This window comes from Chiloscyllium plagiosum, unplaced genomic scaffold, assembly GCF_037043375.1.
Source record: "Chiloscyllium plagiosum isolate Xiang-an unplaced genomic scaffold, Cpla_swu_hap1 HiC_scaffold_5, whole genome shotgun sequence".
Classification (NCBI taxonomy): Eukaryota; Metazoa; Chordata; class Chondrichthyes; order Orectolobiformes; family Hemiscylliidae; genus Chiloscyllium; species Chiloscyllium plagiosum.
Genome location: NW_028270143.1, coordinates 46671596 through 46690077, shown reverse-complemented (window position 1 = coordinate 46690077; position 18482 = coordinate 46671596). Strand labels below are relative to the sequence as shown.

General features: G+C 40.7%; 2 protein-coding genes across 3 annotated transcripts in view; one reads left to right on the top strand and one right to left on the bottom strand.

Moving 5' to 3' along the window:
• pdk4 (pyruvate dehydrogenase kinase, isozyme 4) overlaps positions 1 to 18482 on the bottom strand; it is a 77746-nt gene that overhangs the window by 35587 nt on the left and 23677 nt on the right. For both annotated transcript variants that reach the window (XM_087987136.1, XM_087987135.1), the window contains exons 3-5: positions 16182 to 16253; positions 15365 to 15549; positions 5067 to 5156 (exon numbers count right to left, since the gene is read on the bottom strand). In XM_087987136.1, coding sequence (XP_087843262.1) covers positions 5067 to 5156; positions 15365 to 15549; positions 16182 to 16253 — 347 coding nt within the window. The remainder of the gene's footprint in view (positions 1 to 5066; positions 5157 to 15364; positions 15550 to 16181; positions 16254 to 18482) is intronic.
• asb4 (ankyrin repeat and SOCS box containing 4) overlaps positions 1 to 18482 on the top strand; it is a 139909-nt gene that overhangs the window by 110476 nt on the left and 10951 nt on the right. The window lies entirely within an intron of this gene.

Sequence of the window (18482 nt, the reverse complement as noted above, 5' to 3'; positions counted from 1 at the left end):
ATCTGCACGCATCTAAGTATTAACTAATCTCACTTTATTTCTATGGAGGTTGCTATTTTAGGCAGACACTGAAAGAAACTAGATGGTGACAATTCCTGACATGAATTGGTACCTGGCAGCAGCAGCTCATTGACATGTTCTCCTGACTTCCATTTTGGTGCATCTCGGGGCTCTAAACATGCTTTCTTAGCATTCATTCACTTTGCAACTATTTGATGCTCATAGCATCTCTGCCTTCCCTTACCTTTTTGAGCATTTGCACCTCTGTCAAACCATAAAGCTTCACATTACTTCTGTTTAGCGTTCCCTTTTAACTGCAGACATAAAGCCAGAATGCTTGTTTTATTTGTCAGTAATTATCCCTGAAATAGACATATATGCTGATGCATGAAACTGTGCTGTATTAATGTCATACCTTTAGTATATGCCATTAGATTATGCAGTAAACACATTGAATGGAGTCAGTTAGCTCAGTTGGCTCGTTTGTGACGTTTGCTGCAGGTTCAATTCCAATGCCGGCTGAGGTTACTATGAAGGCTTCACCTTCTCAACTTTGCCCCTTGCCTAAGTCTTGATGACCCTCAGGTTAGATCACCACTAGTTGTTTGGCTCTGACAAGAGCACAGTCCTCTGGGACTATGGTGACTTTACTTTCTTTTACTTAAACACATTGAATGTGCTTTAATCAAATGGTCACTCTCCCAAACGTCTAAAGGGAGTAATCCTTAGTTAAATCAAGGGGTTCGCTGTCAGACAGTAGGTCCCACATAGTAAGTCAAAGACATCATCCAAAATCTATCCAGGTTTTGGACATGGTCATTTGGTCACTCAGGGCATTCAGGGTCAGGGATTCTATATCATTCCAGGGAATGGACCACAGCCAGCCCTGCAGGTCCAATATAACCAGTCAGAGGGGCTGCAAAGAGATCAGTCAAAGGTCTAATCACTCATCAGTTAGGTCTGTCATTACTAGTTGGTAAGGGATTGGGCCACAGTCAGACCTGACAGTCTGTTCATTTCAAAGGTAAAATCACCATAGTCGTACTGCTCCAGAGCTGCTCTCTCATTAGAGAGATGACTGGTGGCAGTTTATCCTGAGGGACATCACTCATTGCACAAGAGGAGAGAATGGAAGCACAGTCCTTGATGTTACTCCCAAAGTCCACAGCTGGGATGGAGGGGGCCTGCTCTATAGTGATATCTGATGCCTTTGGAGTTTTGGGAGGATGACTTCGAGGGTACTGTGGCTAGACAGCCCTTCTGGGTGTGGAGGTGATTTCTGGGAGGACCGTATGTGCTCCTTTTTTGCCTGGTTGCCTACTGGTACCATCCTGTCTCCTTGCTGAGCACCAGTGTCCAGAACAATAGGGTGCAGGTCCGTGCACGTATCTGGCAGACAGTAAGTACGCAGGACATGGTTCTTCAAGGCAATCACTAACCTGTTCAGAGAAATAGCCAATACAGTATAAACACCATTGATGGATTCCTCCAACCTTCAATGCAGTTTGCTGAATGTCAATGACAAACCTGCCTATGTTAGCTTGTGCATTTTAATGAAGCTGTTAATGTCCAAAACAATGAGATCACCTTCCACCTAGGGATGAGCAGGAAACTGGTCTCAGGCAGTTCTCTGCGTAGGTTCTGGGGTATTTCTTCTTTAGACAACTGTGGCAACCTGGTATTGATGAGCTCACCAGAGAGTGTCCTGCAACTTTTGTTTAGCTAATATACCCAACATGGTGTCAATACTTGAGCTGATTAACAGTGCAAATGACATCCTTGCTAAAGCTTCCTCTGAGACTTCTGTAGCTTCTTCCTTAGAAATGGAGGAGTTGATGTCCAGAGGGACCGATCTCTTCAGGGTAGAGGCTGTGTGGATGCTGCTCATGCCTGCATGAGACGAGAGGGAGTTAATTGCTCCAGAAGGGTAGAAACTTGATTAAAAATACTTTTGATGGGGCAGCACAGTGGCTCAGTGAGTAGCACCGCTGCCTCACTGTTCCAGGGACTTGGGTTTGATTCCATTCTCAGGTGACAGTCTGTGCAGTTTACGCATTCTCCCTGTGTCGATGTGGGTTTCCTTCGTGTGCTCCGGATTCCTTCCACAGATCCAAAGATATGTAGGTTAGATGGATTGGCCACGCTAAATTGCTCATAGTTTCCAGGGATGTGGAGGCTAAGTAGATTAGTCATGGGTAATGCAGGGTTCAGGGATAGTGTAGAAGACTGGGTTGGACAGTCAGTGTGGTCTCAATGTGCTCAATGCCCTGCTTCCACAATGTAGAGATTCCATGATTCTATGGTGGTTAGGGAACAGCAGCACAACAGCAGCTTGAAGATAAATCTTACTTGGTTGCCAGAACACAGAGATCTCAATATTTGATTGCAGTCCTCTTCCACCAAATACTGGTCACAGTCCCCGTCCACTAAAGCAAGTATTCTCTCATCATAGTGGATGAACAGATGAATGGTGGGTATCCAACCACCAATGTTTACCCTCTCTGCCCTACTGTGAGCCGATTACACCTGGAATGAGACATGGTCAGCAATTGAATGGGGTGGCAATCTAGGTGTCCCTCGTAAGTGAGTAGGAAGTGCACAGGACAGGAAGAATTAAAAGACTAGAGGGAATGGGATGGATGAGAATGCCTGAGGAAAGATGCTGAATGCAACATTAGAAATTGTAGACCATGAATGTTGATGGAATTTGTGTGCAGTGGCAGTATTAGAGAGAGCATAAGGTGGAAGAAAGAAGACGGTGACGCTTATCCTTGCAGAAGATCATTCACTATTCCTCGGAAATGTGGACAGTACATTGCCCCCGTTAAAAACTTGGGATCAATCTGGCATGGTCTGATGCCATGGTCTTCTTTGGCGGACGTGAGGAAAGAAGATAGTTCTCCCATCCAACAGTCCATCCAACAAGACCACCAGGTCTTTTTAGGAAAGCAGGGTGCCAACTTGTCTCCATTGGCCATTGGTGGGAAAATTCTTCACATATTAAAGATGCGAGGGACATTTAAACTGGTAGCAGGAAACCCAGAAGGTCCCAGCAGGGGAGTGCACTTCCACTGATGCTGAGTACAAGAGAGCACAAGACCAGCACCTTGGGGGCGTGCTGCATAGATAACAAGGCAATCAATGTTAAATGTACAAGAAAACCTGCTAGAGCTTACAGGGAGAAACCCTTGCCCACTTAACCAAATGTTAGGAAATTCAGCTTGAGGTATTAAATTGAATTGAATTAAATTAAATTGAATTGAATTGGCTTTATTGCCATGTACTCAAATGAGTTAAAAGTTTATAAGTCACCATTTACAGCACCATCTGAGGTACAAAGATATGTAGGTACTGCTTCTTCAGTTACAAGATTAATTACAGTGTTAACAATGTCACCAACACACAGTGCCATCTTAGGTACAGAGTAACTAGGTACAATCCTTAGTTACATAACAGAGAAATGAAGTAAAAAAAACAGTTACATTACAGCTATGAACATAGTATAACCACAGGTCAGAAAACCAAGAGGCAAGTTAAAAAGACAGATATCACAGACTCTCTCTAAAAGCTCTCCTTAGCAGACTAGCGCAGGGGACCGCTATGTGGTCTGACCGCTGACAGTCGCCACACTCTGCACTGAGCCGCTGGTCGCTGGTGTCCTTACTTTGGGCTGCCGACCCCACTCCGTGGCCAGGAATCAGAGTCCATGGCAGGGCACCCGAAGCCAAAGAGAAGGGAGAGGATGGAGGAAAAGAGGGAGAAATAAAAGAAAAAGAATGGTCGAGCAAACAAGCTCCAGCTGGAGAGTCCTCTCTGCTGCCATCTTACCGGAAGAATTGGATATCAGAAGTGGACAGTGATGAATCATTAGCCTGTTTTACAACAATCCTGTTTTCTTATCCTATTTAATTTCATCCCCTCGTAGTAATTTATATATTTTGTGAAAAACAAATTTAATTATGGAGTATAGAGGAGATTCACGAAGATATTGCCTGGTTTAGAAGAGAGGCTGGATAGGCTTGGGTTGGTTTCTATAGAGCAGAGAAGGCTGCTCTATATAAGAGTTGAGGTGTAGTGGAACTGATTGAGCACATAAGATTATGAGGGGCATGGAAAATGTGAAAGCAGCTGTTTCTCTTGAAGGGTCAGTAATGAGGGGAGATAAATTGAAGGTGAAGGACAGGAAGTTTAAAGGGAGTTTGAGGAAATATCTTTTCACCCAGAAGGTGATGGGAATCTGGCATGTTTTAAATGGAAGGGTAGTAGAGGCAGGAAACCCCAGAACTCTTAAAAAGTGTCTGGATGAGCACCTAAAGTAAGGTTGATAACATTCAAAGCAGTGATACAAATGCTGAAAAGTGGAATTAATGTAGATAGGATGACACTGTGCCTGTATAACTCCATGACTGTCTGTATGACTCTTGATTTCTCCACAGAGTCACGCACTTGCTTTAATCAGATAAGATGGATTTGGTATTCTCAAAATGTCAGTGATCATCCACTGAATAAAGGTCGAAACATAAGAACAGAAGTAGGTTAGTCAAGCCATCTGGACCATTTCAGCATTCAATCAGATCATGGATGATCACCCACCTCAATGCCACTTTTGTATGATATCTTGATTCATCAATATCCAGGCACCTATCAGTTTCTGTCTTGAACATGCTCAATGTTTCAGTTTGTACTCACTTCTGGGGTACACCATTCCACAGATTCACCATCCTTCAAGTGAAGACATTTCTTCTCAATGCAGTCTGAAATGGATATCCGTTATGCTGAGATTATGTTACCTGATCCTAGACTCACCAGCCAGGGAAACACCCCATCCACATGCAAAATTCTTGAAGGATATGACAGGATATAAACTTCATTGAGATCTCCTTCTAGCGGATTTGTTGTGGACATGTAATAATGCTTTAAAATACTAGCACATTTGCAGTATCATTACAATTCCTTCAATAAAAAGTATGTCAGTGTGTAAATTTATATATCTTATAATGATGCAGTGCAAATGGTTTATTCTTAGAATATTTCTGATACTGGATTTCACGCAATGCATTGCCTACCTTTCACCACTTCTATCACATCACAGTTAGGGTCTATGCCTCCGATATGTTTGGGATGGGCTGGATTACTTCGTCCATCAAAAACAAGGGCTGATATGATAACAAAGTGAAACAAAAAAAAAAAAATCTATCAGATGGCTTCATTACATCACATACTAAGAGATTATCACTCCAAAGAAACTTTACGTAAACACTGCCTTTATTCAGATTTAAATTTTGCCAAGGTAATGTCCATGCTCTAAATTGTCTGATGCATTATTCAAGTTAGTGACAATGTTTACTCCCAAACTAGTATTCAGACAACTCATATTAATATTAGCATCTTCTATTTCTAAGGCAAGATACTAACTTTCAACTAATACTACTTGAAACATGAGTGCAGCACCATGTAACTTAGACACAAGATTAAGCTTTGAGATGTTACAACTGTTTTGGGAAAGTGTGCTGATACTCAAGCCTCGTTATTCTCAGGTTCATCACAAAAGTTAAAGATTTAATCAAAGTATTCTAAAGTCCCCAACTTACCTGACTAATAGACTCAGATTAGCAAAACACTGATCAGATTTCTGTACTTAACAAGAATTACTATTTAATACAATTACAGCAATATTAAAGACAAGTGAATTATGAATTATCAACATATAACTCAAATGGTTGAAACTCTAAACACTTTCAAACCTCTAGATATATATACAGACAGACAAATTAAAAAAAAATAGTATTATGGGTGGAGGAAAACAAAGCTAAGGAAACACAGTTCAGTCATACTAGACCACAGCAGTCAATGAAATGCTCCTTTTGCTCCCCAAAACGTTCAGCTGTTTCTGGATTCTTTCGCTTGCTTATAGGGACACAAAGCAAGCAGTACACTAATTGCAAAGTATTTGAGCTACAAACAACATCTGCAAGAGACTGACAGACAGCACTTACTCTTTCCACACTCTGGAGGCTTCTCTCCTTCGATTATACGCACCCTATTGTTTACCTGCTCAGCAATCAGAGAACTGTCAGCAAGCTGATAACATCCACAAGTGATCCACAAACCAATCAGCAATCTGTGCTAGATGAATGCATGCAGCCTGGTGACGTGATGGTTTATCTGTCCAATTAAAGTCACTTGTCAGGGATGTGGGAACCAAGAGAGAATAGTAGAAGAGATCAAGGTTCACAAAATACTGAGCATTGTTTATGGTTGTGCCAGTTGCAATGGCAAATTAGTAGGTGAAGTAAGAGTAAAGAAGATAAAAATGAAGCCTAAATTGGATTACTGTTCATGTAAATTAATGCATGGAGTATAGTAAATAAGACTGGGGAGTTACAGGCAGATTGCCATGTGGCACTATGATGTTGTGGCAGTAATAGACACTTGGCGCAAAGAAAGACAACACTGGCTGTTAAATGCTCCTGGGTGCATGGTTTTCAGAAAATATAGAAAAGGGGGATTGGTAGCAGTATTGGTTAAGTAGAGCATTGCAGCACTGGAGAAAGAAGATATCTCAGAGGGTTTAAGGATATAATTATATTGCTACATGTAGTCTATAGGCCACCAAAGTGAATGGAGGTAGAATCACACACTGTGGGGAAATTACAGAGAGATGTCAACATTATACTGCAGTTATAATGGGAGACTTTAATTACCTATACATAGGAGAAAGTGAGGACTGCAGATGCTGGAGATCAGAGCTGAAAATGTGTTGCTGGAAAAGCGCAGCATGTCAGGCAGCATCCAAGAAGTAGGACCCATACATAGACTGGGATACTTGTAATCTATGGGGTAGTGAGGTAGTGAGTTTCTGGATTGCATGCAGGAGAGCTTCCCACAGTGGTATGTTTTTAGTCCAACAAGAAAAAATGTCCTATTGGACCTGGTTATTGGAAATGAGATGGGCCATAAGATCAAGTGGCAGTTGGGTAACTTTTAGGAGACAGTGATCATTGCATCTTTAGGGGAGGATTGTGGTGGAAAATGCCATGCAAAATCCTAGGGAGAAAAATCTATTAACAGAAAGTGGACTTCAATGTGGCAAGAAAAGAGCTGGTCAGGAATGACTGGAAGAAGAAGTTGGCAGGAAAAATAGTAACTTAACAAGGGACTACATTCAAAGAGGAAATAGTTTGGATACAGTCAAGATATATTTCCTCAAATGAGGAAAGTTGAACAAATAAATACAGAGCTCCCTGGATGACAAAGGAGATAGAAATTAAGATAAAGAAAATAAATGTGTACTGTACTTATGACAAGTATCAGATAGAAATAAAATTGAGAACAGAAGATCAAAGGTTCAAAGAAGAATTATGAGAAAATACTGAAGAAATTCCTGAAGAAGAGCTCATGCCCGAAACGTCGATTTTCCTGCTCTTTGGATGCTGCCTGACCTGTTGCGCTTTTCCCGCAACACATTTTCAGCTGAGAAAATACTGAGCCAACGTAAAGAGCTATCCCAAAGTTTCTTTTTAAATGGCCATATAAATAATAAGAGGGTGGTGTGGGATTGTCTTCAATAATGACCAAAATTGGTGAATGTGAAAATAGCCTCTTATTGAACATCCACAATAGCACAGTTTGAGGAGGCAATGGAATCCGAAGTACAGTTCTTACAGTAGCCTCTTACATATATCAAAATGTTAGCACTACAGTGTTACATAGTTATATCTATTGTACACAAAAGTTTGTATGACATCAGTCCTGGGGAAGCAGGAGATTGTTTACATACTTGTTACTCCTGATGGGATTAGAATGTCGGTCCGGTTTGAGCTTACATAATTAAGAGGTGTTAGTCCTTTTGTCTTTAAAGTTAACAATGTTAGTAAAAATAATAAACTTATATGATCTAAATAAGTGAGAAATTATACATATACTAATAAAAGTATAGACGATATTAAACTGATCTCACGCAGCTGGGTCATGAAATTTCATTTCAATGCCGGTTTTGACATTCATTCTTGCAGTTTCATGGAAATGCTGCTTTGACAATAAGTTTTTAAAGGGGATAGCAGCCCATTTAATATGTATTTAAAAGATGCATACTAGTGGAGGAAATTGTTTGATGTCTGCAACCCATTGAGGTCCCAAGAGACCTCAAGGGCTAGTAAGGGCTGATTAATGTCATAATCTTTCCATAGTTTTGAGTGAGTTATGAAGAAATGAAGATGGGGATGGCATTGTTCTGAGTAGAATACACAATTAATACTTATTCAGGGGCAGCCTTTGATACAGAGACAGGTTTAAACACTGCTTGGAGCATGGGGCCACTAAGAATTGAAAGGTGAAAAGAAACAGTGATGGGTTGGAAGGGATGTTTTAATTTAGTTTGTCTTGTAATAGTAAAATGTACTACAAAAGTGCGGTTTAATGGATGAATGAATGGAAATGCGGTATAGTAAACATAGTTTGCCAGTGAATGAGTTTGTGAAGAGTTATGAATGAATGAATGGAAATGTGGTATAGTAAACATAGTATGAATTTGAGCAAAAGTGAGGACTGCAGATGCTGGAAACTAGAGTTTAGTGTGAATGTGAGTGAGTTGGTAAAGTGAACACAATATCTCTCAGTGGTAAAATGAGCAGAAGGGTTGAACAGACAACAAAAAGGGGATTTACACTTCGAGGCAGGGGGGAAGCTGAACTGTTAAATTAATAATTTGCATCTGTCTTTACCAAAGAAAGAAATGCTATCATAGTAACACAAGAGGGAACTGATTCACTGGAAGGATTCAAAATTCATAGAGCATAAATGTTGGATAGATTGTTGGTACTTAAATTTGACAAGACACTGGGAACGGATGAAATGTGTACAAGGACTTTGGAGGAAGAGAGAGAGAGACAGTGAGTGTAAATTACTGTGGCACTGGCTACAATCTTTCAGTCTTCCCTCTGCTCAGGGGGATTGCAATAAAACTGAAAAATTACAAACATTAGTCTTGTTTAGAAAGCTTAAAAGGATAAGCCTAGCAATTACGCAGAGAAATGCATGTTAGTTAGAAACAATCAGTATGGATTTCTAAAGGAGTAATTATGCTTAACTAAAATGTTGGAGTTTATCAAAGGCGTAATGGTAAGATTCAATGTGTGCAATGCTGTTGATATGGGGCACATGGACAGATCCCAAAACCTTAACTCTGCTTTCTCTCCAGATGCTGCCAGACCCTATTGAGTTATTCCAGCAATTTCTGTTTTTGTTTCTGATCCACTCTAGATCTTCTTTTCACAATAAGTTCTAGTGGCTTGCTTTTAAAAGTGCAGCAATTCACTCTGCTGTCCTTTTCCCATTTTAGTTCACAATCAAAAATAAAGAAAATTAAGAAGGCATAGTCTTTTACATTGGGCTCAAGCTTTCTATACCAGAAATATAAAAACACAAAAATGAGTAAAAAGTAAATATAAAAAGTATAGATGAATAAATAATTTCCAAATTAGTTTTAACGATAATTCAAGATCTGATTAAAAAGCAACAAAGGAATACAATGAAAGCATTCAGAAATGCAAAAAAAAAATAAAGGCAGACAAGTAGGAAATATAACAATAAAAAGAAGTGTGAATGGATTAACACTCACCACCCTTACAGCAGACATTGTTATATCACATTAATAGATAAAGCTAAAACATTTGCAACTATCATCATCCAGAATTCCTGAGTGGACGATCCATCTTGGCCTCTTTCAGAGGTTGAAGATCATGGAGCTACAAAGTCATAGCCAGTCAGGCAGCATCCAAGGAGCAGGAGAGTCGACATTTCGAGCATAAGCTCTTCACGAGAAGTCTCCAGCTTCACTGATGCCAGTCCTCAGCTAACCTGATTCATTATACGTGCTATCAAGAAATAGCTGGGGGCAGTAGATATTGCACAGGCTGACAATATTCTAGTAATAGCTGAAAATGTGTTGCTGGAAAAGCGCAGCAGGTCAGGCAGCATCCAAGGAGCAGGAGAATCGACGTTTCGGGCATAAGCCCTTCTTCAGGAATGAGGAAAGTGTGTCCAGCAAGCTAAGATAAAAGGTAGGGAGGAGGGACTTGGGGAAGGGGTGTTGGAAATGCGATAGGTGGAGGGAGGTCAAGGTGAGGGTGATAGGCCAGAGTGGGGTGGGGGCGGAGAGGTCAGGAAGAAGATTGCAGGTTAGGAAGGCGGTGCTGAGTTCGAGGGATTTGACTGAGACAAGGTGGGGGGAGGGGAAATGAGGAAACTGGAGAAATCTGAGTTCATCCCTTGTGGTTGGAGGGTTCCCAGGCAGAAGATGAGGCGCTCTTCCTCCAACCGTCGTGTTGCCATGGTCTGGCAATGGAGGAGTCCAAGGACCTGCATGTCCTTGGTGGAGTGGGAAGGGGAGTTAAAGTGTTGGGCTACGGGGTGGTTGGGTTGGTTGGTCCGGGTGTCCCAGAGGTGTTCTCTGAAATGTTCCGCAAGTAGGCGGCCTGTCTCCCCAATATAGAGGAGGCCACATCGGGTGCAGCGGATGCAATAGATGATGTGTGTGGAGGTGCAGGTGAATTTGTGACGGATATGGAAGTGTCCCTTGGGGCCTTGGAGGGAAGGGGGGAGGTGTGGGCGCAAGTTTTGCATTTCTTGTGGTTGCAGGGGAAGGTGCCGGGAGTGGAGGTTGGGTTGGTGGGGGGTGTGGACCTGATGAGGGAGTCGTCTTCTCGGAACGCTGATAGGGGAGGGGAGGGAAATATATCCCTGGTGGTGGGGTCCGTTTGGAGGTGGCGGAAATGACGGCGGATGATACGTTGTACATGGAGGTTGGTAGGGTGGTAGGTGAGGACCAGTGGGGTTCTGTCCTGGTGGCGGTTGGAGGGGCGGGGCTCAAGGACGGAGGAGCGGGAAGTGGAAGAGATGCGGTGGAGGGCATCGTCGACTACGTCTGGCGGGAAATTGCGGTCCTTGAAGAAGGAGGCCATCTGGGTTGTACAGTTTTGGAACTGGTCCTCCTGGGAGCAGATGCGGCGGAGACGAAGGAATTGGGAATATGGGATGGCGTTTTTACAGGGGGCAGGGTCACCTTGACCTCCCTCCACCTATCGCATTTCCAATGCCCCTCCCCCAAGTCCATCCTCCCTACCTTTTATCTTAGCCTGCTGGACACACTTTCCTCATTCCTGAAGAAGGGCTTATGCCCGAAACGTCGATTCTCCTGCTCCTTGGATGCTGCCTGACCTGCTGCGCTTTTCCAGTAACACATTTTCAGCTCTGATCTCTAGCATCTGCAGCCCTCACTTTCTCCTCGAATATTCTAGTAATAGTACTGATATGTACTCCAGAACATGCCACAATGCTAACTTTGATACTCCTAGACAGCTACACTACCAGTATCTACAATGTGCAAAGTTAAACAAGTATATCCCATACACAAAACCAACCTATGAGTTTACTCCTAATCATGAGTGAAGTGATGTAATAGTGTCATCAACAGTGTTACCAAGCAGACCGTGCTTCGCAATTAATTGGTCATTGATGCCCAGCTTTGGTTCTGGCAGGGCCACTCAGCTCCTGACGTCATTACAGCCTTGGTTCAAACGTGGACAAAACAGCTAAATTCCAGAGATGAGATGACAGGCACAGTCCTTGACATCAAGACTGCATCTGCCTGAGTGTGGCATCAAGGAGCCCTCGCAAAACTGGAGTCAATGGGAATCAGGGGAAAAATCTCCACTGCCTGGAGTCATACCTGACAGAAGGAAGATGGCTGCGTTGTTGGAGGTCAGTCACTCAGTTCCAGGACATCACTGCAGGAGTTCTTCATGATAATGTCCTGCGACCAGCCATTTTCAACTGTTTTATCGATGACATGTCCTCCCCTTCAAAAGATCAGCGGTGGAGATGTTCGCTAATGATTGTACAATATTCAACACTATTTGAAACTCCTTAGAACTGAAGTAGTTCATATCCAAATGCAGTAAGACCTAGACAATATCCAGGTTTGGGCTGAAAAGTGTCATGTAACATTTGTGTTACACATATGACAGGCAATGACCATCACCAACAAGAGAAAATGTAAACATCATCCCTTGGCATTCAATGGTAATACAATCACTAAAACCCTATTAGCAACATCAAGATTACCATTGACCAGATACTGAACTGGACGAGCCAAATAAACAGTGGCTACAAGAGCAGATCAGAGATGTGGACTCCTGACTCCCCCAATCCTGTTCACAACCCGCAAGGCACAAGTCAGGAGTGTAATGGAATACACCTACTTGCATGGGTGAGTGCGGTTCGCGCAACATTTAAGAAACTTGACACCATCCTGGTCAAAGTTCTCATTTAATTGACACCACATACACAAATATTCATTCCCTCCTTTATCGACACTTAGTTGCTGCAGTCTGTACTAACTACAAGATGCACTATAGAAATTCACCAAAGCTCCTTAGACAGCACCTTCCAAACTCACCACCACTTCCATGTAGGACAAACACAGCAGATACATGGGAACACCACTGCCCACAAATTTCCCTCCAGGATGCTCACCAAGCAGTGAAGCAAATTAGACTATAATTTATACATAGAATATAAAGAAGGTTGGAAATAAATATGGGTTCTTAAGTACTATGAGGAAATGTAGTATGAATAGAGTCATAGAGATGTACAGCATGGAAACAGACCCTTCGGTCCAACTCGTCCATGCCAACCAGATGTCCCAAGCCAATCTAGTCTCACTTGCCAGCACCTGGCTCATATCCCTCCAAACCCTTCCTATTCATAGACCCATCCAAATGCCTTTTAAATGTTGCAATTGTACCAGCCTTCACCACTTCCTCTGGCAGCTCATTCCATACACGTTCCACCCTCTGTGTGAAAAAGTTGCCCCTTAGGTCTCTTTTATAACTTTCCCCTCTCACCCTAAACCTGTACCCTCTAGTTCTGGACTCCCCGACCCCAGGGAAAAGACCTTGTCTATTTATCCTATCCATGCCCTTCATGATTTTATAAACCTCTAGAAGGTCAACCCTCATCGTCCGACGCACCAGGGAAAACAGCCCCAGCCTATTCAACCTCTCCCTATAGCTGAATTCCTCCAATTCTGGCAACATCCTTGTAAATCGTTTCTGAATCCTTTCAAGTTTCACAACATCTTTCTGATAGGAAGGAGACCAGAATTGCATGCAATATTCCAAAAGTGGCCTAACCAATGTCCTGTACAGCTGCAACATGACCTCCCAACTTCTATACTCAGTGCTGTGACCAATAAAAGAAAGCATACCAAACGCCTTCTTCACTATCCTATCTACCTGTGACTCCACTTTCAAGGAGCTATAAACCTGTAGTCCAAGGTCTTTTTGCTCAGCAACACTCCCTAGGACTTTACCATTCATACTTTTGCATTAATGACAGGATTTACCAAGGTTCTGTAGAGACATGCGATTTCTGGCAATTTTTCAACAGTAAGGTGAACAGTGACTCATCTGCTATTTACTGAGAAGTCATGTAACTTTGAAATAGAAGTAAGCAAAACCTTTTAAGAGAGATCACAGATTGTGTTTTAATTGAAGGACAAGTTTAGTTTGGGAGAGATGGGGCTTGTGTTTGAAAGCTGACTCATAACATTTTTCTGGAGCTGGTTTCTGATTTTCCAAGATACCTAGTTATGTCTGTAGGAGGAAAAGGAATAGGAAAACTCTCTCTCTTCTGAAAATGTAAGAAGAAAACTTATGACAGTTCAGTCCTCTTGTTACAAATTATTTTTGGGATCCTGAGAAAGTTCCCGAAGTATCAGTATCTCTGACTACCTCATAAACCCTCAAAATTAAACTTTTATTTCTATGCAAATACTTATGTATAACTGATTTTACATCTGAACTAAGGTCTAATCTGAAGATCTTCCTTCACTCTAAGGCAGTCAAGCATTTTGATTTTGTCAACAGGAAACTCAGGAACCATGGCAAATCTTCACATTTTATTCCTTTAAATGCATACTCTTGGTCACACAAGGAGGAATCTTCCCTTTGCTTTTTTTTAAAAGGCCATATCTTCTCTATAGAGATGTATTATCTTGATTGTTATTTGTAGAATTATAGAATCCCATAGTATGAAAAAGAGGCTATTCAGCCCATTGAGTTTGCACCAACTTTCTGAAGAGCATCACACACAGACCCAGTCCCTACCCTATCCTCATAATCCTCTGTTAACAATGGCTAATCTACCTAACCTGCATTCTACAGGGCAATTTAGCAGGACCAATCCACTTAACCTGCAAATCTTCAGACTATGGTAGAACACCAGAATACCTGGTGCATACCCACAAAGACATGAGGAGAACATGCAAGCTCCACAGTCACCCAAGATTTGAACTGAACCTTGGTCCCTTGTACTGTGAAAGGTAACCAGTGCTAACCATCATGCTGCCATGAACCAAAAATCCCAGATGGGATATTAATAATTTGATACTTTGAATATACTTAGTTGATAACATGTTTTTCCACTAGCTAAAAGAAAAAGTTTGGTTTATAATACAGGAGTTGTTTTGAATGTTATTAAGGAAACAAAGTGAAAGTCTCATTTATTATGGATAGTAGTAATAAAAGGAAATCATTTGGCTATTTTGGCAATTGGATTAAAAATCTGACACTAATATAATGACTTTTGGAATAGTGGGGTTTGATTATCAGCTCGCCCCTCTCATCAATCTTAACAAGGATGTTAAGGGTGTACTTGATGCCCATTCTCACAGCAGAAGGACAGGATAAAATACCAAAAGTTTACTGAAACCTAAAAAGTGATACTATTAAATTAAGAAAAGTAAAAATAATGAGGAAATCTTGTGACATAGTGGATAGTATATCTCCCTCAAGCCAGAAGCTCAGGCTTCAAGTTCTACTCCAATACTTGATGATCAAAGGAGGATGAATTCATAATGTGGCCAAATCAACTGTTCATCCTTCCAACATATGTCAATGACAGACTACAAAAGCAGGACAGATTCCTGGTTTGCCATGTGATGGAAAAAAATTGGATCCTTTACAATCACTAATCATAGCTGCAGTCTATAACATACATATAGAAGTGTATGCTGCCACACCATCTTGAAGCCTAAGGATGGCTGGTTGGCTTAGTCATCCTCCAACAGGAAGACTGCATTCTTTTTCAGATTTTCTATCTTGCCTCTGTTTTCTTTATTCTTTTTCTCTTTCTACAGAGATTAATGATGGTCAGCTTTTATGCTTTATTTTGTATACCCAGCATCTGCCATATTTTGTACCACCTTTTTGGTTTGACGTGGCAATAGATAGCATATTTCTAGTTAAAGTAGCATTACAGCAAGCAGTCAGTGTTCACTTCAAGGCTTTTTACTCATACTTACTGTGCTGGTTGATGAGCATACGAATAGAGATTCGGCTCAAATAGAATCGGTCTAAAAAGTATTGCACATTTTGATTAATTATGGGATCCACCCCAAATGTTTCTTTATATTCTATGACTCCCTGGGCCATAGTAGGGACAACGTCATTGTGCCGATTTCGAATGTTGATCAGCGCATCTGAAAAGCTAAAACACATAACTAACAAATCATTCATCTGTGGTAACTTACATAACTTAGTGTAGCCCCACTTAGCTGATGTTGAGGATAACTAAAATGGGAGGCACAAAATGTCTCAGTACTAAGTTAATTGGAATAGTGCATAACACCAGTTGGGCTCTCAATGAGTTACACATGGGGATTCACAACACTAACATTAAAACAGTTAAGCTGCTTGTAGATCAGTGGAATGATTGAACCCAGGCAGAAATGGCAGCAGGTGAAGGTAATGCAACAAGGAGAAAGACAGGGCACTTAAGAATGAGGAGAGGTTGGAAGGTGGGGCCAGCAGGCAGAAGGATGGACCGATAGACAGAAGCAGTGATTAGAGAACATTGAATATTTCATCCTTTAACATTTTTATTTGATATGATATTAAAGAAGATGGAGAATATATTTTGGTCAAATAAAAAAGTACCTTTGCAGTGGAACTGCATGCTGCCTCACTACAACAATATTTGGCACAGTTTGCTGACTCATATGCTCCAGCTATTTCAATATTTTCTGCTGTTCATTCTTAAATTTTATTGGAAAGATCCATGAATTTCTTGAATCAGATTGGAATTTGGAAAAAAAATACTAAAGACATAATGCAACTTACTCTGACAAAACTCTGTAATTATCAGGGCTTTTATCCAAAAATTCCAGAATGTCAGTAAGACTTTGCACATACCTAAACAGAAAAAAAACAAAAAATCAATGTAAATTTAGTCTAAAATTTACAAAAAGAGTAGTGAATGATAAAGTAAAATAAAGATTTGACAAACCCCTGAAATTTGAATAATTGCTGCTCAAAATAACATTGCTCGAACTCTTGATGGTTATGGAGTAATGCCCATCTTCTATTCCAGACTCCAGACCAGAAGGAGAATGCAAGTATCTGTTTAATTATTTTCTTTAATTACTTCATCCCTTCTAATTGCCAAGACGACATTGTGCACAGTGCAGGGAAGAGGTGTGAGACTCTCCTTATATTGTTATCTACTTTTATCTTGCTTATGTTAGTTTTGTTGAATTCCTGACCCTAATTCCATAAACTTCCTTGGAATGTCTGGTAGGCTGATATCTTTCTCTACTGCAAATACAAATGCAAAGTAATGATGAAGCATAGCTACCATTCTCTTAATTTCATTCATATCACAGTTATTAGCTTTTCAATGGGCCCACATTGCTTTTGACAATCTGGTCACTTTCTTATTCCAAACAGAATTGCAATTTGTGTTGATTTGGATATCCACATAATTGCTTTTCATACTCCACTTTTGTAGCTTCAACTATTTGCCATTCTGTGCACTGAATTTCCAAACTTATTTCTGAAATCCAAAAGCTGTTCCACAAATCTTTACCAATGTGAGATAATCTAAGATGTTTTGTAGTGCAAATAGGTCGACTGAATTTTTCGCTTCAGGCTCTGCAATTCACTTCCTTATCCTGAAGCCTGTGAGCCATTTGTTCAAAAAAAAGACTTCACCTAACAAAATAAAAGCTTTTTTTAAAAAGTGGTCTGTAATATTTCAAATACTAGTGAAAGCAGTCACATTAAAGAATTCCTGAATTTGAGAAATACCAGCCAGAGCAATTTAAAATTGAGTATCAATGCCCAACTGCACTATTTTATTTCAAAGCACCCTTTGACCTTTGCAGCTGAACAATCGAAGAAGAATGCTTCTGCTACAGCGAGACCATTTCAGGAACACATTCTGATCACTCTTCCCTTTGTGGGTAAAATGGAAATGACCACAAAAATGACAATTCATTCCAAGAAAGATGTTCTACTTCCGATAACTTGAAAAAAATACATACAGATAGCATACATATGGCATGATAAAAATATCTTTCCATTAATATTTGAATGTTTTTGGCATTATCAAACATTCAGAATGTGCATATGCAATAGAAAGATCATTTGTACAACAAGCAATTTATGATTACGCACAACATCAAAAGACATACCTTTGTATTTAAAAGTAGTTCTACATAAACTGGAATAGGGAGACATCTGTTTCCAATGGTTGAGATATTGGGAAAACTAAATTGCTAAGGAAAGCTAATGTCAAAATATGTCATGCTGGTGACTAAAGTTCAGCTAACCAGATTGTGCTATTTTAATATTAAATTTAGAACCATAAATTGGACTAAAACTAGCTACAGCTTCCTTAATTTTTTTAGTCTTCATGTTGCTTGCTTTGCTAGTTTCTTGTTCTGAAGTAAACATTTTACAACTATTCAAGAACTGTATTTTTTCCACACTACTATTTTAGAAATGACTGCAGAATATAGCAGAAATATTATAAAATATTTCAATACAATTTTTTTGTTTTCCTTATTATAGGCTAAAGCTTATTTGAGAAACATAAAAGACCACTGACAATCGCAGAATAACATTAGACCATAAACATGGCTTCCTGAGTGACCTGACCCCACCGCCTCCCCTGTAAAACATTTCCTCCTCTTAGATCAGCAACAGCTGGAAGAAAAAAAAACACAACTCCTGATTTTCACATCACATGAAGAGCATCAAGAAAGGTCAAGTCCAATGCAATCAATTCTGTTAAATTCTCCTCCTATTCTCCACTCACTGATTCCAAACAATAGGCAAAACAAATAGGTCTTTCCAGTACAGCAGAGCAGTAACTGTACAATTAAAACTTAATGTTAGACCTGTGCTACAAAGCAACAAACATCAAAGCAGAAGCAATTAATTAAAATGGATGAGGAAACGGGTGAGGGGAAGAAAGAGGAGGGGGCAAGAGAGAAAGAAGAAACAGAGAGGAGGGGGAACTGAGAGAGGAAGGGAATACAATGTACAAGAGGAGGAGGAAAGCGAAGAGGGGAGGGGGGAAAGAGAGGGAGGGAGGGGAGGGGGGAAAGAGAGGGAGGGGAGGGAGAGAGGAAAAGGGGG